General features: G+C 40.1%; 1 protein-coding gene across 4 annotated transcripts in view; it reads left to right on the top strand.

The window, feature by feature from the left end:
* The first annotated feature begins 980 nt into the window (after positions 1–980).
* The window catches only part of DDX46 (DEAD-box helicase 46), a 35651-nt gene continuing 15947 nt past the window's right edge, over positions 981–20684 (top strand). For 2 of the 4 annotated variants that reach the window (XM_080996267.1, XM_080996268.1), the window contains exons 1-14: positions 981–1126; positions 3306–3338; positions 4665–4853; positions 5130–5297; positions 9697–9793; positions 10304–10469; positions 11553–11710; positions 11865–11978; positions 13574–13739; positions 14302–14422; positions 14933–15108; positions 15910–16031; positions 17123–17201; positions 19559–19641. In XM_080996267.1, the coding sequence (XP_080852393.1) occupies positions 1110–1126; positions 3306–3338; positions 4665–4853; positions 5130–5297; positions 9697–9793; positions 10304–10469; positions 11553–11710; positions 11865–11978; positions 13574–13739; positions 14302–14422; positions 14933–15108; positions 15910–16031; positions 17123–17201; positions 19559–19641 (1689 nt within the window). In that variant the 5' untranslated portion in view covers positions 981–1109. The remainder of the gene's footprint in view (positions 1127–3305; positions 3339–4664; positions 4854–5129; positions 5298–9696; positions 9794–10303; positions 10470–11552; positions 11711–11864; positions 11979–13573; positions 13740–14301; positions 14423–14932; positions 15109–15909; positions 16032–17122; positions 17202–19558; positions 19642–20684) is intronic. The other 2 variants (XM_080996269.1, XM_080996270.1) reach the window with 1 other exon arrangement.

The raw sequence follows: 20684 nt of genomic DNA on the forward strand, positions 1-20684 counted from the left end.
GCTCTTAACTTAAAAAAAATAAATAAACTGGTTTGGCCGGTTCAGCAGTTCCTTCTACCACAGACTACAGTCTTATAGATAAAAAAAAAGCACAGACTTGGCTGGGATCCACAGGCATTAGCCAAACCAGCCACCCAATCCTATAGCAATACTTTTACCATCTCCATTAAGATAAATAGTTGCATACCTGGTCTGTGTTAGACATGAATCCAAGTTGTAAGTAGGAAGTATTTGCTATCGCATCATATTAGCTAGTTTGGGGTATTTGTGTATGTTAATATTAATACTAGATGGTTGTACACAGGGCATTGAAGCAATTGCCTTCAGCTTTTTCCAACCCAGCACCCAGGCATACATTTTGGGGAACAATTTCTTAATTTCTGGGGTGGGAGTGCTGCTTTTGCAACCCAACTTAGATCAGGCCATGATAGTGTGTCCCTCCTCACCAGTTGAAGACCAATGCAGTAAATACATTATACATTTATTGGGTGTATTACTTTTCTGTTCTCCTGGAGCCAACACCCGCATTTTCTGTCTCTGGCATCAAACCGTATTGTAGCTAAAAAGAGAATTCGTGAATTTTATTTTTATATCAAGGTGGCTTAGAAATCAGAACGGAATCACAGACAAGTCAGAATTAAATGCAAACATCACGAAGCAGCTGATAAATGGAGCGTGTCTCCTAGCTCAGCACCGTCCATTACAGAAGAGATTACAATTTGCGCAATTACAATTGCAATCCATAGGTTGAACATCAGCTTGCCATGGACACCCGTCTGGTCACTATGAGAACGAGATGTTGGACTAGATGGGCTTTGGGACCCATCCAGAAGGGGCTCTTCTTGCGATCTCATCACCTGCCGCCTCTTCCACACAAACACGCCGGAGAGAGGAAGGTCCCGGCCAGAGCCTGTGAAAGCTCGGCCCTCCGGACGCTAGGGGTCGCTGTGCCCGGCTGGCGGAAACGCGGGTGACGGCCCCTTCCTTCCGCTTTCTGCGTAGCGCGGGTTCATTTCCGTTTCGCTTATTCCTTCGGAAATGGCTGTTGCTGCTGCCGCCGCCGCTAAGCCTTGAGGGATCAAGGAAGGAAGGAGGAGGAAGAGGCCGCTATGGGTCGCGAGTCCAGGTGAGCCGGGAGGCCTTTGCGGGAGCGGGTCGGGCCCTGCCCGCGTTGGCCTTTCCGCAAGGGACAAAAGTGGCCGGCCGGCCCCTCGGGGAGGCCCTTCGTGGGTTAGGGGGAGCCGCGCGGGAGGAAGGCCGCTCGGGGTCGCGAGGTTCTCCACGAACTTCTCGCCGTCGGGAGTGTTGCAACTGCCAAACGGGCCGGGACTTTATTTCAGGCACTTTCATAGAGTCCGTCATTATTTTTCTATATTATAGTGATTTACAACTTTAGACGGGGCATCATCAGGGCAGTTTTTCGCTCTGCTTCTCTGTTATGTGCTTGAGGCGGCTGATGGCCATCCTTTTTTCTCAGCCCACCCCTGGACAGGAATGTTTCTGTCCCTGTTTTTGAACCCACCTCATCACCAGGCCAAGGGTCGATAACAGTAGCTTCAACAACCCAACAGAAGGGTGTTCTAAATATGAATTTCATCCAGAAAGGGCAATGCCACATATTTCCCGTGCAAAGGTTGGATTAATTTTGATGTTCATGAGATCAGTTCTACTTAATTGTAATTAAATATGCAAAATGATATCTCCTCTCTGCTTATTGATTTCTAATTTGTTGCTGCATCTCACCTATACCAGGCCATTAGTTATCCAGACTGGTCATAATCCTCTGTAAATTGGGATGACCTGTGCTCATGAACAGCAAACTCGATGTGACTGTTGTGAGAGAGGTTCTAGCAGACCAAGAACGTAGACTTTAAGAGTACACAATCATCATCATCATCTATTATTTCTACCCCTCCTATCTGGCCGGGTTTCCCCAGCCACTCTGGGCTGCTTCCAACAAAAAACTAAAAATACATGAAAACATCAGTTATTAAAAACTTTCCTAAACAGGGCTGCCTTCACATGTCTTCTAAATGTCATATAGTTGTTTATTTCTTTGACATCTGATGGGAGGGTGTTCCACAGGGTGGGCGCCACCACTGAGAAGGCCCTCTGGCAAGGTCAACTTTGTTCTTTTTTAAAAGTTCAATATGTCATTAGCTGCCACTGTGTTACTGCTGTTAATCAATATTGGGATGAAACAGATTTGCAGCACAGGTTTATGGTAGCTAGGCTGAACCAAGGCTAGCAATGAATGGTTGTAGCATACCTAATCCAAAATAATTTGTAGAGAGAGACTTAATAGTGACTTGGCAGATTACGTATTTTTATTTTTCTTGGTTATATCACATTCTTATTTTAGGAAGCTCAGGGCAACTTTTGTGGGGCTCACAGTAGTCTGTCAGGCACTGATCTAACCCATCCCTGCTTAACATCATTACATCCTTGGAGGCTCTCGGACTGTTCACTGAACCAGTAACAATAACACAAGGCTGCTTCTTATGATTTTTGTTGTAGTACATGGACACGAATTCAGTGTTGTACTATGACAAATGTTCCATCTGCACAACCATCACCAGACAGAATGATCTCCCTTCTTTCACCTGCACACTGTTCTGAAGGTTCTCCTGAATCCCCTTAAGCTAATTGGGGGGTGGGTGCAGGGGGAAGCCTCATTAGGTCAATCCCACTCCGTAGTTTAAAATGCACATTATCCAACAGGTATGAATTGTGCATGTGTGTGTTTTTAACTGTGTTCCATACTAAAAATACACACAACCAGGTGATTGTGTCTCTACCTGCATGTATGTTGAAATGAAATAGTGTGTGTATATGTATATGTATATGTTTTAATGCACAATGTGTGTATTTTGTGCTTGGGAATTCATAGCTGTTTACTGACAATTCTTACAATATTTGGACCTCTGTCTTTTCCAACATCCCTATGGTTTGCCCTGGAAATTATTAATACTGTTGGAACAACTGCTACAGATTGGTTGTCTTGTACAGGTGAAGCCTGGCCTCAAGGCAAATGGATTCCCATATTAGCCATTTGTTAAAAGCCAATGTAATGCTTCTTGGACAAAATGGAAGAAAACTCTTGACTGGCTTGGAACATGGTTTGAAGACTTCTGTAATAAGCTTGTAATGACTTTCACAGTAACACATGGTTTCATGACATTAGGGAAAATCCCAGTATTGCATGGCATGAGTCTGGACCATTTATGTCACATAGTGTGAAAGGTTTCATGCTGGTTTAGTAGAAGGTTTCACCTTGCTTATCTTAATCTCTCTCATTTCCTTAGATCAACAAAGCAACAGGTGTCCAAACAAAAACAGTGAGTTACCCTATTTAAAATAATAGTTTTTGATCTCACACTTTTTAAGCTCAGATGTACTATGTTAATGATTGTGTTAGTAAAGTTCTCATACTTTTTCAGTATATCTGTATGGGGCCCAATTTGGATATTCACAGGGCCCCTATTCTTTTCTAATATCTGTGGGTTCTTCCTGCTCAAGATGAAGTGCATTTGTTGCAAAGGAAGTAAACAGTGCTGGGACCTGTCGGTTTTTCATAGTACTACAAGATACCGTTCTTTAATTTTTCTATATTTTCAGTTCCACAAAAGGTTTTAGCAAGATATTTATTTAGGTTGCAGTGTTTTAAGTAATACTTTACTCTTTTCACCCTATGTTTGATTTTCTTGGTATGGTTTGCTTAGCAGCCTTAGCTGTGTTATAGGGTGCTAGTGGCTCTCTTGAGAATGTTTGGCATGTATTTTAGTTATTAACTAAATACTTCTAATTTATGATATATGGTAGAGGAAAAGTGCAATTCTTAACATTTTGGGCATAAAAATACTACTGTTTCTACTGCATTATTTCTATCCACCCCATCTCAAAATTAAAACAGAAGGCAATGCTGACATGAATGGCTTTCCCATTGTAATTTAGGGGCTGAGTATACAATTATCCAGAGATTGGATTGCTTGATCAAACTGCCAACAAATGGATAATGTTATCTTCTGTCCTAATTTATAATCTACAGGACATTACAGCCCTAGAAATTAACAGTGTTAATAGTTAGTTGCCTGGAAATGGTTCAAAGGATGTTAGTTTATCATTTATTTTTGCTTTTACTCACTGTTTTATTAACTCCTAAACTGCTTTCCTTCTATTATTGTTATGCTTCTTTGCCTTGAGCCATGCTTCCATTTGAAAAGGAAATACTTTAAATACAAAATAATAGAGCTCGAATAACCAAAATGACATTGTCAGCCCCTCTTATGAGTTCTGAATTTTATCTTATTTACCGTATTTTTCCATGTATAAGATGACCCCTATTTTTTGAGGCTCCAAATTGAGGAAATGGGGGGGGGTATTGCCCAGACTTGTTGAGCTTTTTTTGGGGGGGGGGATTATCAACAATCGCTCACCTGCCTGTAAAAGTAGATTAGACTAAGAGAGACTGGCCCATGCATGGTTGAGTAGGATTTGTAGCTGTGCCTCCTCAGTCCTTGTCCAGCAGGTGAAGATAAGTCAAGAGCTAATTTTTAACCTTTTTAAAAGCTCTAAAGATTGTATTCTTTGAAAACATCTGTGATTGTGTACGCTAAACTCCAATTTTGGTGTTGTATATCTTGACCATTCTGTTGCTACCACAGGCATTATCGGAAGCGCTCCTCATCACGAGGGCGTTCTGGTAGCCGTTCTAAGAGTCGCTCTCCATCTGACAAAAGAGCAAAACGTGGAGATGATAGACGTTCTAGAAGCAGGGACAGAGAACGTAGGCGTGAAAGATCACGGAGCAGGGACAAGAGGAGATCTCGGTCACGTGACCGAAAGCGTGTGAGGTAAGCAATGGAAAATTGAATAACTTATGAAAACGTTCCTCCCCTGGGAGATACTGGGTGTTTTCTGGTGAAAGAGGTTGCTTCTAACTAGAAGATGTGTCCAGTAGGAAGTGTTCTCAGTTGGTCATTTTCCTTGAAAAGCTGTAATCATTGGTATTAATGCTTGTCCTGTTTTCTTTTTGGATTACTAATGAAATCTTTTTAGATTACTAATGAATATTTTCTACTATCTCTCTTTTTAATGATTAAACTAGAAATAATATTTTGTTTACACAGTATTACCCAAAATCTGCTTGTGCGTAGGCGTTCACGAAGCAGAGAGCGGGAACGGAGCAGAGAAAGGAGACGATCACGCAGTCGAGAAAGAAGAAGATCCAGAAGCCGAAGTAGAGGGCGACGGTCCCGATCTTCTAGCCCTGGCAAGAACAAGAAAGTAGAAAACAGGTAATTGACATACTAATGCATGCCATTTTGTTAAATATTGGAATACTTTAATAGAATAGCTGTAATTCTGGTCAACTTTCTATAGACAAGTCATAAGAAAGTTTGAACTTACTCTGGCTAACCATGAATTAAGCATATACACAGAGAGGGAACCTGCCATCAGTACAGCTCATTTGAAGATTAGGGAAAAAATCCGGGGGGGGGGGGAAGTGTTTCATTGTGTGTGCTGTGAAGTGATGGTGACATTGGAGTATCTCTGATAATGTGATGAGGGAGTTACAGCTACCTGTTCTGTGACTTTGGGAAGGGAAAAAAACCCACATTGATAAATACCAGTGAGAGAAGAAGAATGTCCCTGGGTAGAGAGCAACATATAGGAAGGCATGGAGATAAGCATGGTAGAATAAAAAATAAGGAGGATTGTATTGCGTTTGTGAGGAATAGGGACAAGAGATTGAATATGAAGAAACAAGTGAGTAAATGAAGTGATTAGGGAAGAGCACTGGGGAAATATGCCTAGTTGCTTCTGTATGGTATCCAGTTAATAAGTTTTTTTCTCCCTTCCCTCTGTCCTGGTGTGAACTGCAAGAAAATTTCTAATGCTTTTGCTGCAACCATTAGTGCTAGAGATGAAATGCCCAGGTTCTGAAAATTCAGAGTCTGACATTAGAAGTTTAATTGTTGGGAAATACTACATTATAGAGTCCTTTCCTTTATCAAGTTTTATTACAATATTTCATTTGACTGCTTTGAAATCTGCTTCATCACGACCACCACCACAGTGCCAAAAAGGAAGAGCCCCACATTTTTTAACATACGTTTGCCACATCTGAACTTGGTATGATTGCAGCAGAAACTATCATGATAATAATAACCTTAAAATTTTGCTGAGATCCAGGACAGACGTTTTGCATTTGCCGCCTTCTTAGGTTTGACCTGCTGTTCACTTTGGTGGACTTTCTCCTTTTAGAACTTTTATTTACCTAAGACACTTCAGTTCTGTATTCTCTCCCCCCCCCCCGCTCTCTATCTCTCCCCCCCACCCCCAATTCCTAAGCTGTATCCAAACATTTTTAAAGCAATTCCAATAAAAATGGAAGAGCATGTATGGGCAGTGTTCATATACACAGCATTGCAGAGACTCAGCAAAGACACAAAACGGGAAATGTTGAGTATTGTAAGGGACATGTAATGCAGAGTAGTTCTTGATTCTGGCTTCATAATGAGGGAGCCGTTTCTTCTTGTTGAGGTTCTTAACTTGTATCCAAAAACCTCTCTTCATCCTTCCTGACAGGGGCTTGGTGTTGCATACACTCTAATCTATGTGTTGTTACCTGTACCATTATGACAGGGAGCCCTTTATTTTTATTTTTCTGTAAATAATACTATGTAAGAAAAGATTTAGTTCTGTTACTTGTTTGTTGAGGAGCTGCTCTATATAGAGAGAGTTGTGTGTATACTCCACCTAGTGATTGATCTTGGTGCTCTCATTGCTGGGTACTGTGTTTATCTGCTGCTTCGTTATGCTGGGCTGCAAGAAAATGGCACTGGTGATTCTCTGGCCTCTCAGAAAATCAAACCATTCTTTATAACTTGTTCCTTTGGGGTCTCTGTGCTGCTATCACTACGTTTAGAAAACCTGAAGGAGTCCTCTTTGTTCTACAGATCTGCTTTCTCAAAATTAAAAACAGGTGTGCTAAATGAAAAGTTTTAAGCAAGCATGCGGTCAAGGTATACAATAAAAATATGTAAGCCATTTCAGAAATATATCCATCTAGCTTTATCCACCTTATTCTAAAGTCACAAAGATAATGTCTTGAAAGTTCAGTGACATAAACTGTTGTTTAAGATAAGCATATGGTTTTTGTTAAAACCTTTCAGTGGGCTCTAAAGAGAACTTTATAAGATTTTACCAACCAAAATGATTTCTACATTTATAGCCAAGGGTTAGCACATGTTTGAATTGGATTTGTCCGTTTTGTGGGAGAAGAGGTGGGAATAATAAAAATCCATAATAAGCATGATAAATGGCTTTCATATTGAAGCCAAGTCTGTCAGATTCTGAGGGAAGGTGTGTGTTTTAAAACATTCATTTTAGCCAGCAGTGACTCCTTGGAGGACACTAACACTTCCAAAGCAAGTGCTAAATCACTTAGTGAAACAAGCATTCATTTTTAGTTGATTTGCACAAGCTGTTTCCTTCAAGGAGGTGTAAAATAAACACTGGGACTATTAGTTACGCGTAGGTATTCTGGAAATTAAATTTTCAATAAGTGTTTGCTTTCAAAAAGAGAGAGAAAGAAAGAAAGAAAAGATCAAAATGGAGCCTAACACTTGGTATATGCCTATAAATTGTAAATGTCTGAAATTATGTGCATGATGAGATTAAGGCTAGGATCTAAAGAGGCAAATACAGAGCGATGCAGACAGTTTTCTTTTCCTTTTGAAGGCCCTTGAGTCACATGGGCATAAGAAGGGCCTGGTGGGTCAGGCCGTCTTGTTCAGTGTCCTCTCACCATAGCAGCCATATGCCTATGGGAAGCCCACAAGCAGGGCATGTGCAAGAGCACTCTTCCCTCCTATGGTTTCTAGTAACTGATATTCCAAAGCATACTGCCTGTAATTGTGAAGGCAAAGCATAGCCATCATGGTTAGTAGCCAGTGGTTGTTTTTATTTTTTACTTCCATGAATTTTTCTAAGCTTCTTTCAGAATCATCCAAGTTGGTGGCCATTACACCTTCCTGTGGAAGCAAATTCCATAGTTGAACTGTGTAAGGAAGACACTTTATTGTGTCTTGAATATTCCAAAATTCAGCTTCATTGGGTGTTATGAGACAGAAAGAAAAACTTGTCTATCCACTTTCTTCATGATATGCATACTTTCATAAACTTCTGTCATGCTGCCTCTTGCTTTCCATTTCTCTGAATTAAAAAAAACCAACCCCAAATACTGCAACTTTTCCTTATAGGGGAGTTTTTCCATCCTCTTGATCATTTTAGTTGCCGTTTTCTGAACCTTATCCAACTCTAAAGTATTCTTTTTGATGTGCGGTCACTAGAACTGTACACAGTGTTCCTAATGTCTCATACCATAGCTTTGTGTAATGCTGTTATGATATCATTAGTTTTATTTCCAGCTTCTTTCCTAATGATCCTTACAGCTGCCACACACTGGATCAACACCTTAATTGAACTATCCACTATAACCCCAGGTCTCATTCCTAGTCAGTCACTGCTAGTTCAGACCCCAGGAGCATATATGTGAAATGCATCACTTTATACTTGTACTCTAGATTGCTTATGAACAAGTTAAAAAGCACCAGTGGGGCAGTGGTATGCAGTAGGGCCTTTTCAGTGGAAGCTCCTACATTTTGGAAATACCTATTTTTAGATGTGTGTCCGATGGCAACTCTACATATATTTTGAAGGCATGCTAAGGTACAGCTTTTTACTCCAGCTTTTGGGAGTGTTTGGTTGTTTGTGATTGTATTCTGGTTATGTTGAACTGAGTTTAGCTGTCATTATTTTATTTTATATTGTGCTGTCTTTTTGCTGTGTAGCCTGTTCTGTGACCTTGTGGTGTAGGGCAGGTAATAAATGCACCAAATAAGTAATAAATCTTCTCTAGCCAGCATGACAGTAGTTAGGGATGATGGGGTTGTAGTCCATCAATTTTTGGGGACTCAAGGTTGGGGGAGGGTGCTTTAGATTATATTTTATGGCTGTAATGTTTTGCACATTTACTTGGGTGTGAATCCTGTTGAACGTGGTAGTCTTATTTTTTAATAAACGGGTTTGTATCCATCAAATTCAGCATGCTTATTGAACAAATTCTACTTGTTCAATGGAACTTCTCCCTTTCTTCCCCCTGTGTGCCCCTCCAAATCTGCTTTTAGGATTCTACAGTGCAAATCTCCTAATCTCCTCTTTGGGAAAAGAGAGGGATGGGAATTTCCTTTGCGTGAATGGAAGTTATTCTGCAAGTGCAATAACATTATTCCCAAACATTTTGCGTTTCAGAGCACATTTAGGAAACTAAAACTATTACTTTCAGCACAAAATATCCCACTTCATGTAAGAAAAACCGGCAGTGCTCACACAACCCCCCTCTCAGAAAAGGCAAAGCACCTGCACATATGCCAAAACAAACAGAATGCACAGGAAAGAAGCAGGTAGCTCATACCCAGCAAAAATTGAGAGAGGCAGGGGGCCTTGACAGGTGCAAAGACTGTGTCTGTGGGTGCCATGTTGGGGATTCCAGTGTTAAATAATATTTTTCCATAGTTTGTAATTACTTATGTGCAATACCATTATTGTTTCGTTCACTACACCTAAAGCCTCTTAAGGGAAGCTGACATTCACCATCAGTCATATGCAACTCTTGATACTGTCTTTCAGATCACGATCTAAAGAAAAGGTAGAAGGTGTGGAAGTTAACAAAGAAAAGAAAAAAGAGAAAGAGGACAAAGAAGAAGAAAAGGGTCAAGATGTAAATGTATGTATAGTAACTATTGAAAAGTTTCATTGTTCAATAATGGGCACAATACTGTAGTTTATGGACTTGATAGTGTTTCTAATGCTGTATAAAGTCTTGTTTCTCTGCATGTAGCACAAACATCTGTTCTAAATCATCCTTCTGGACATAATGTAGTGGCTCAATAGAGGACTTCTAACAAGTAGAACATAAGCTACATTTGTGTTGTGACTGTGGGCATTTACTTACTGCTGCTGTAACAACAGTCTCTTGTAATTACAGCTGTGCAGCTGGAACCTGCTTGCTTTTTCCTATGTTCTGCTGCTTATGTTTTGCTTCATTAGTGAATGAAACACAGTAGCTGTCCAAGGCACAGAATGACAGTACTTAATTCTCCAAGAGAGTGAACTTGTATTGAGTTTCCCAAGATTTTATGTTGGATGTGACTGGCAATGTCTTGCATCTCCTTTTGGAAAAACAGAGTTCATGTCAGTGATCAGTAACTGCATATGGTTGCTTTTTCTCCCTCAGAATTTCGATCAGAACAAACTAGAAGAGGAAATGAGGAAGCGAAAAGAAAGAGTAGAGAAATGGAGAGAAGAACAGCGCAAAAAAGCTATGGAAAATATAGGAGAACTAAAGAAAGAAATTGAAGAAATGAAGCAGGGGAAAAAATGGAGCTTAGAAGATGATGATGGTATTAACTTCTTATGTAACTAACTGTGGGGAGGGAAGCCTTTTTGTTGCTGTTGAACATGTGCAGATGTGCAAGATCATGTGCTGTACTATGTCATATGTACTTTCAAAGTGGTTAAGGGAGAGTGGAAGATATGGGCTGCATTTGCATGTCACGCTAAGCCCAAACCATGGCTGATAGTATGCAAATATGCAAACTCCCGAGGAGGAAATAGCACCCGCTTTGCTCCTTCGCAGACTTCTTAGTTTGCTGCTGTGTAACAGCTAAGCCAAGGTTAGGTTCAGTGTGTTGTCTGAACCCAGGATCATGGTTAAGGTCTCTCCTGAACTATGATATGTAGCCAAGGTTTGCAGTTACAGGTCCTGGTTAGGTACGACACAGTAAGCCAAATCTTGGCTTAGCTGCCATCCCATGCTGGGGAGGAGCAAAATAGGTCAAGCTCCTTGTTGGGAACCAGCATTTTTGCATTGTCATGATAAATCATTCATTGGTTTACAGTGATGTGCAAACCAGGCCATTGGGTTGGGCCCATGTTAAGCTTCTGAGTCTATATGAACTGACCCAGACCCTGTGATCATCATCTGAGGTCCTTTGTGTGAGGTCCATGGGAGGTCCAGAGGGTGGCAACATAAGAATGGGCCTTTTTTCTGGCGGCTCCCTGTTTGTGGAATGCTGTCCCAAGGGCAGCTTGCCTGGTGCCTTCATTGCATATCTTTAGGTACCAGGTGTAAATGTTTCTCTATAAGCAGGCCTTTGCCTGATTAAATATTCTATGGCCTCTTAAATGTGTTTGTGGGAGGGGATTTGTTTTTATTTTATTATGTATTTGTGTTCTCATTTTCTATTTTTATTTTGTGAACCGCCCTGTGATCTTTGGATGAATGCAGTATACAAATATGATGATGATGATGATGATGATGATAAATGGATGCATGCAAGTGTTAAGAGTTTTCCAAGTTGTTTGGCAAGAAGAAACAATTTGATTCATTTATTTATAAAAGCATGTAATTGTAATTGTAATTGTACAAACTTCTTGTATCCCAAAATGGTATTAAATACTACTAAAATCTCTTTTTGCATTAGATGATGATGAAGAAACTGCAGAAGGGGAAAAGGAAGGTAATGAGATTGAAGATGAAGAACTTGATCCATTAGATGCATATATGGAAGAAGTGAAAGAAGAGGTTAAGAAGTTCAATATGAGAAGTGTAAAAGGTGGAGGTGGAGGTGGAAGTGAAAAGGTAAATTAAAAATAATAATAATAATGTACAGGTCTTAAAATAGTTTTTTGTCCATTAAATCTGAAAAATATGAGATCAAAACTAGTATCATATAGAGTTTGCTAGTAGGATGGCTTGTAAAATTTCTAATGTTTATGACCTTTTCTTTTTAAAGAAATCTGGGCCAACAGTTACTAAAGTAGTAACAGTGGTGAAAACCAAAAAAGCATCTCCAGAAACAGAAAAGAAGAAAGGAGAACTTATGGTGAATGACCAAGATGCAATGGAGGTAATTACAACATGCCAAATTGTTTATTTTGCCATATGAAATCCCCTATCAAATTTATAGATTTTAGAAAACAGTTTGATTTAACCATGTATGTAACCCAGTTTTGTGGTGTTCACCAATCTATATGCAAAATTGTATCTTTCCCACAGGAAAAATGAAGAGTTGCCATAGGCATTGTGAAATATAATGGCATTTGCCTATACTTAAGTCTTAATACCTTCCTTTTGAGATTTATACTTTCAGAACTGCAGAGTCACTGATAATAATTAGAAGTGAGAAGGATTAGGATAAGCAGCTTGCGAGGCCTTATCGTGGCAACAGAAGAGGGCAGAAATAGTAGTGGCAGCCTATGAAGCCTCATGGTGACATAAGCAGTGGGGCTTACAAGGCCTCGCCATGGTGGAAAGAAGTGGCGGCAGCCTGCAAATCCTCCTGGCGGTAGTGGGAGGTGGTGGTAGAAGCTGTGGCAGCCTGCCTCAGCAAGGCCTTGCAGGCCACCTCTGCTTCTGCTAGCGTCTCCTGCCACCACTACAAGGCCTCACAGGCCGCTGCTGCTGCCACTGCCATGAGAAAGGCTTGCGGGCCGTTGCAGCTTTTGCCACTGTGGCAAGGCCTTGAAGGCTACCACTACTGATGCCACCACGACAAGGCCTCACAGGCTGCCACTGCTGCCCACTGCCGTGACACGGCTTCTCAGGCTGCTGATTAATGTGCCACTGCTGCCAGGCTGCCGCTGCTACTGCCCCTTCCCCCCCGTTGTTGATTCTGCCACTGCCTCTGCCGCCTAGAAGGCCTGCTGGCAGTCCCAGATTATTTCTATTCACTATGACTCATCACCATATTTTGGATTGTCCTGAGTACCACCATTTGCCAAGTCCCAAACCAAAAATTTGGATGAATTTTGGCTTTCCTGCTGCTGAAAGTTGCCATGAGGTGATTGATAATATCATCATTTATCAGTTTTAGACCTGTAAGTAGTAGCAGTTGCTAGGACATTGTGCTGTTCGCTTCTGCATATTTCCTTCCTTATTTCAGATATTGTGATATACCACGATGTTTAGCTGGTGATATATTGCTATATTAGGGACGCGGGTGGTGCTGTGGGTAAAACCTCAGCGCCTAGGACTTGCCGATCGCATGGTCGGCGGTTCGAATCCCCGCGGCAGGGTCCCAGCTCCCGTCGTTCGGTCCCAGCTCCTGCCCACCCTTAAGTGCAAGTAGATAAATAGGTACCGCTTTATAGCGGGAAGGTAAACGGCGTTCCGTGTGCTGCTCTGGTGCCGGTTCGCCAGAGCAGCTTCGTCACGCTGGCCACGTGACCCGGAAGTGTCTGCGGACAACACTGGCTCCCGGCCTCTAGAGTGAGATGAGCGCACAACCCTAGAGTCTGTCAAGACTGGCCCGTATGGGCAGGGGTACCTTTACCTTTACCTTTATATTGCTGTATTGGAAACCAGATATTACCCAGCCCTAGACTGCTCTTAGTATAACTTTCAGTTAGCAAGGTAAGGTAAACATGCTCTGCAGAAAGCAGATTTCCCCTGAATATTACTTTGCCTGAATGTTTGGCTTTTGTGATTTTATAACTCAAACAGTATTCTTCTGAAGAGGAGGAAGTAGATCTCCAGACTGCACTGACAGGGTACCAGACCAAACATAGGAAACTGCTGGAACCAGTGGATCATGGGAAGATTGAATATGAGCCCTACAGGAAAAACTTCTATGTTGAAGTCCCAGAGCTAGCTAAGATGACTCAGGAAGGTAATAACAACTGTCAAAGTAGTAGTAACTCTAGTTTCAGAGCTGTTGCATTTCAGATGACCATGGATAAAAATACGTTGGGAGACACCTGGCATACAGTAAGCCTTCAAACTTATGTGGGGGCTACATTCTGGAGATTGCACTAAAGCCAATTTCGTATATAGCCTAAACTCATTGGGTACAATGTTGGTGGGATTGCCAAATTCTTTTCTCCTGAACACCCACACCCTTCCCCCCCTTTTTTATTTTTCTCCAAGTGCTTAAAGCTGAATGTACACAAGTTAATTACGCATAAGTTGTGGGCTTACTGTGTTAGGAAAAGAGAGTCATCAACATACATTAATGCCTATATTAATGCATAACACTGTCTTTTGTAGTCATGCTTACAACATAGAAAGTAGTCATGCTTACAACATAGAAAGCGTATTGGAAATCTCAATATGCTTTATCAAAAACATTGCTGCAGAGGTCAATAATATCACATGTACAGAGAATATCTTACAAGAGGGCATTGATTTATGTGGATAAGTTAATCAGTATGCTAATCTGGATTGTGTTTCAGAGGTGAATGCATATAGGCTGGAAATGGAAGGAATTATAGTCAAGGGTAAAGGATGTCCTAAGCCAATTAAAACCTGGGTACAGTGTGGTATTTCTATGAAAATCCTGAATTCCATGAAAAAGTAAGTGAACAACAGCAAAATGAAGCATGCATGTCTTGAAGTGTATATGAATTCTCCTTGTGTCTTTGCTTTCTGACTCGTGCTCTTAATAATAATAATAATAATAATAATAATAATAATAATTTATACCCCGCCCATCTGGCTGGGTTTCCCCAGCCACTCTGGGCGGCTTCCAACAAAACACTAAAATACAATAACCTATTAAACATTAAGAGCTTCCCTAAACAGGGCTGCCTTCAGATGTCTTCTAAAAGTTTGGTAGTTATTTGTTTGCAGCACATAGTTACCATGTGGGTCTGTGTAAAAGAAATTATCTAACAAAGCCATGCAAATTCAAGATTTCAGGGTAGCTACAGGTAACTTACTTATTTCGTGTCACTTGTTCACTAATCATATATATGTTGTGATGTATTTTAATTTCAATTAATAATTGACTCTGTAATTTATTTTTTTTAATGTGCATAATAGAATGTTCAGGTTCTTAACATACAATCTCTGATTTCCTTTAAGGCATGGCTATGAGAAGCCCACCCCTATCCAAGCCCAGGCTATACCTGCAATTATGGGTGGACGTGATTTAATTGGCATTGCTAAAACAGGAAGTGGAAAGACTATTGCTTTTCTGTTGCCCATGTTCAGGCACATCATGGATCAGAGACCACTAGAAGAAGGAGAGGGTCCAATAGGTACATGATAGCGACATTCTTTTTAATGCCATGCTGTTTGTGTGCAGGTTTAATGGATCAACCATGAACTGGAAGCAAACTATGAAAGGAAATGCCTGCTTGTGCTATATAGTTATAATTTCACTATTAAATTTGGTAGCTGTTCTCCTTGCCAGGCGGAGGGGAAGACAATACAGGATATGCTCTGCTTCTGTGTTGCAGGTGTATCTTAAATGTTAATTTCTTCTAGCAGAATATGTGTGGATTAGTTTATGGAGCCATCCTCAAGTTTCCTTCCCTCCCCAATCTTTCTTCCCAAACACTGCCTCATATATATTGAGGTACTGGGTGCTACTAAGCAACTTCAGGATTTACTAAGGAAAAGCACCAGGTTGCAGTTCAAAGGAGAATGGAGCACAGCAGGAAATGTGCAGCAAAATGAGGAACAAAACTGAAACAAAATGCAAAGGATGGTTGTCTGAATGTGCCTGTAAGCCACCAAGCTAGAGCTTTGTTATCTAAAAAAAGCAAGTTCGTGGCTTAATGGGAAGAAATTGGATGAAATTCATATTTACCTTGTTTCTTTACACACTTTTACATTGTACATAAAATCCTATACATCTATAAGATACCTATTACTATGACATATTAGATTTCTCTCACAAAAGAAAATTGTGTCATTCTAGAAATTGGATTTCTTTTGTGGAAGGAAATCTCGCTACCTTCTAAGCATGTGTTGGAAGTAAGCTGCTGAAAATGGTGAGATTTGCTTATGAGTAAAGAGTCAGGATTTTTGTAATTACACTGCTTTGTTCTTTTCAGCTGTTATTATGACTCCTACTCGAGAGCTGGCTTTACAGATTACAAAGGAGTGTAAGAAGTTCTCAAAGACACTTGGGGTTAGAGTTGTATGTGTATATGGAGGAACAGGAATAAGTGAACAGGTACATATAAATCTTGTCTCTCTATTCATAGTATCTTGATTTGTGTTGCTGTCAGTGCAGAATATGTTTGGAATCCTTATTCTTTTTAAGGTTTCAAGTAGCTTCTCTGTAACAATTGTTTAATTTAGAGAGAATGTGAAGGTTACTATTTTGGATCCAGAGAGGCATGAGCTGGGCTCTGCTCTTGCAGCAGCCTTCCATGGCTATTCTACACTACACCCATGGGGGGTGTTCGTATTTCTTCTCTGATGCATACATTAGCAAAGGGGGCTTTTTGCTGAAGGATTCAGCAAAATCACCATCTTAGTAACTCAGTAGGTGGAACATGAGACTCTTAATCTCTGGGTCATGGGTTCAAGCAAAAGATTGGGCAAAAGATTCTTGCATTGCTTGCAGGGGGTTGGACTAAATGACCCATCTGGTCTCTTCCAACTCTACAGATCTATGAAAATGAATATGTTCCTATTCTGGTAAAAATTTTACAAACTTTCAGTTTTGTTGTTGAACCCACAGCTGTTGTTTTGACTGCAGAGTTGCTTTCACAATTTAGATAGTAATTGGGAGTTTCCCAGTTGCATATTTGGGACATTCCACACTTAGTAATTCACAAGAAATGGAATGTAGTGAGTCTAAACTCTGCCACAAAACAAGAGCGCAGTATTCAACTAAGTTTTATTTGGAATAGACCCATTGAAATTAATCAACATGGCTAAGTTAGCTCCATTAATTTCACTGGGTCTACAGTAAAAGCTGGATACCACCCAAGGCAATTTAAATTACAGTAGGTTGGATGGAGACTTTGCCTTCTACAAACAAAAGGCTGCCCTGATCTAGCCAACTGCAGATCAATCTTTGTGGGACACCGTAGCAAGTAAGGTGTTTGCAAGCATCTTATTATGTTTTGATTTGTTTTAACTGACAAAAAATGAGCCAGTCAGATGTTGCAGGGGAATAGTACCCCCAACCTTTCATGTTTACAGCTGAGGGAATTGGTACTAAATCACTGATGAGTAGAATAAATTGCTTAAGGGTTGCTGATAATACCATAAGTGTTATATATTTTAATTTTCCTCAACTTATTTTATAACCAGATTGCTGAACTGAAAAGGGGTGCTGAAATAATCGTTTGCACACCTGGCCGCATGATTGACATGTTAGCAGCTAACAATGGTAAGAAGATACTTTCATTTAATGATTTTCTTTCATGATAAATAAATGGAACATTTTGTTCATAAATGGAATTCTGGAAGTTATGTATTTCTTGAAGCTGTGATATCAGATATCGTGAATATAGTCATAAAAATGGTTCTTTCCAATAACTTTTAGATGTGGGTCTTATAAGTGAAGGACAGTAACTCTTAATAATTTCTTAGAACAAGTACATGCATTTTAGATTTATATCTCAACTTCAAAATTGGCTTACTTAGGATTACTGTTTCTTAATTTGAAGTTATGCTGCCTGTCTGATGCTTGTTGACATTAATGCAACATAGTAATTAACTTTAGTTGAAGGAAATATAGCTGCACATTTCTAAATTGAAGTAAATCCACAATTCTTTTTCAACAAAAACATGAAATTTCTCTCATATATTGTAAGTTTTCCTTCTTAGTACAAATCAATATACTAAACAGAGATATTGCAGCTTTAAAATGCTTTTTATTTCAGTATTGCATGCTTGTCAAGTAATGTTTGATTTGCTTAAATATTGTACTTCAAAACCTCTACTAAACTGTTGACATTTGACTTCTGTGGGAAAAGTTCCTTCAAGAATTATAGAACTGGGCTTCCAAGACTTAAGCCATCAAAGGTAGGTACATCATTGCAGTTCCCAAGCAATGTACACTTTTAGGAGCTGAATAAATAATGAAAATTCTGCCAATTAAAATGGGATAACAACATATGTATTTAGTCCTGAAGAAGGAGATTTACCTTTTATCTGCTTTAAATTAGCTACCTTAAAAGCCACATTAAAACAGCTTTTCCTCTTCCTTTTCTTTAAAGCAATATCCTTGCTTCAAAATAGCTAAATTGTGTGTTCCTCCCCTTGTGTGTAACTCAGTCCAGCATCCAAATAAGTAGTTGAGAAATTCAGATCATAATTGATGATTGGGGTGGAAGTAACCTAGGGATCTGCAGAATTAAAGAATCACCTGGAAGGGAGCTTCTGGTGGAGTACATAACCCCTATGCTGTGGAGAAAGTTCCATGCTTTCTTAGATTTTAATGTACCCCAAACTTCATGTCGGGTTTCTGCTCTTCCCATGTTCAGAGGAGGTTGGGTAGGGTTTTTCCTGCCTTACCCATTCCCTTTACAACATATAGAAGCAGCAATACCTGCGGGTTTTAGACATTTCAGTTCTTCCCTAGTTTTAAGTGTTTAAGGGTTTTGTTGTTAAAACTCAATCTTCTCTCATGTAATTCCGAATCACATGAGATTAGATCCTAAAATCCCAAGTGGAAAGCACTACCACAAATGCAGGGTGTGTATGTGTTCTTCTGACCCCACCCCTTATTTTTTCATCGACACCCACACCCCGTGCTGTGCTTCACACTGATTCATGATCCGCTAGAGTGGTGGGGGGAGGGCTTTAGATGTTGCTGCTGATGGAGGGGGGAACCCACAAATTGCATATGCAATGTGTGTAGGGAAGTGTGTTCTACTTACATATGGGGTGTATGATATAATGTAGAATTGCTACTGTGTACAACATTTAAGTTTAGCTTCAAGTGCCTTTTGTATTGGCCCTTCTGAAAGAATCTGTTGTGATTTATTTTTAAAGACAAATTCTTTGAGTTTAGACCATAAAATAAGACAAAAGACATACTATGCATAGGCCCATTTGCTTTTTAAAGACTGAATTTTAAAGACTGTAGCTTTTTAAAGACTGAATTGTAAGTGTAAAGGTGTGTCTGAAGGTATTGGAAATGTGGCTTATACAATTCTTGTTGTTAGCTGCTGTCTAGATGATTCTCCTTATCTTCAAATCAGTGTGAGAGGTGCTGCTTCTGACAAAAACAGTGACAAAACTCTTGTCTTTGTGGTTACTTTCACCCATCCTAAATATTTCAAATAATAATCTATGTAGAGGCTTTTGTGGGGCTTCTTCAGTTAGCTCTTGAACTTTGCCTTCCACACATGCGCTGTAATCTCTAATATGTTTTTTTCTAGGTGGCGCTCACAGATAGTGGCTGATGTGGCTCGTTGCTTCACCTCAGTCTTAGTTTTATGATGTGTTTTGGTGAGGGCTGTTTTCTGAATTTTACAGGTTCTCCTGGCCCTGTACTGGTATGCAAGAGAGGAGTTTGACAAAATAATGGGCCTTGTGCATCAGTACACAATTGCCAAAATGTCAATGGAGCAAGAGATAAGGCATTTAGCAAACTGCTTTTCTAAAATAAATATAACATTTAATGTTTGTTTAGCCAGTAGTCAGAATATGTACCATTTTATTTACATTTGCTGTTGAAGAAAAATGGCCTTTAGATTTATTCTTGTTTCTCTTTATTTTTCTCTCGCCTTTTCATAGGTCGAGTGACAAATCTTCGGAGAGTGACATATGTTGTCCTTGATGAAGCTGATAGAATGTTTGATATGGGCTTTGAGCCTCAGGTGAGAATGGGGAGCTACTAGACTTAGAACAATTGTATTGTAGAGTTTGAAGAAGTTATGTGTGTCTGTTTAGTTCAGACCTTGGGCCATATTGCAACCCTCCAGGTCTTTCTATCTGGTCCTTGGGACTCTCCCTAAACCACATCCTGGCCTTGCTTAGCACCATCCTTGAGTGTTTTGCCTAGTGTCAGTTTGTCCTTGAACACTAATAATGCTACTTGCTTGGCTGGATGGAAGATAGAGAGGGATGTGTAAACAGGTGTAGAAACTAGCTTGCTGTACAAGGCAAAATTAATATTTGTTCTGCCCATTGTTACCTCTGCCCTTGCCCATGTGGCTTCTGAAATATGCCTAAAAGTGATTGCGGCTCCCAAGACAAAAATAGTTCTTCCATCCATTGTTTAGAACATATGTGATTAATCTGAAATGGGTGCCTGGAAAGTTCACAGACATGGCTGGTACATACTTAGCCCTATAGTGCTGCCTGCTCCCCAGTTCAGTAGACTATATACAAAATAGCATCAGGCAGCAACAAAAGGGATGTATTTAAGAAACTCTAGAAGGCTTATGCTTGTGGCAAACTTATCAGAAAGATTAGCCACCACTAATGTAGACACTGAAGTTTCTTTCCTGTAGAATGTAGGAGGGTTGTTCTGCACTTTTTGTTGCAGAATTTGTACAGAAGTAGACCTGCAAAAATAATCCTTATAGGAGATTGTCCCATGCCCAACAGTAAAGAATGTCCCCAATGTTCACTTGTTTTCCAATTACAATTTTCTTTCAGTAAATGAAAAAGCAGTGAGAGCATGTTGCTATTTGAGTATTTGTACAACCAATGTAAAGTGTTGGGGTAAACCAGGCATAGGCAATCTCGGCCCTCCAGATGTTTTGGGACTACAGTTCCCATCATCCCTGACCACTGATCCTGTTAGCTAGTAATCATGGGAGTTGTAGTTCCAAAACATCTGGAGGGCTGAGTTTGCCTATGCCTGCTATGTTCCATAGGCTTTTGCAAAAATGTTTGGTTACTAAAATGTTTCCCA

Source organism: Podarcis pityusensis (genome assembly GCF_964106645.2).
Source record: "Podarcis pityusensis genome assembly, chromosome: 2".
NCBI classification, from domain to species: domain Eukaryota; kingdom Metazoa; phylum Chordata; class Lepidosauria; order Squamata; family Lacertidae; genus Podarcis; species Podarcis pityusensis.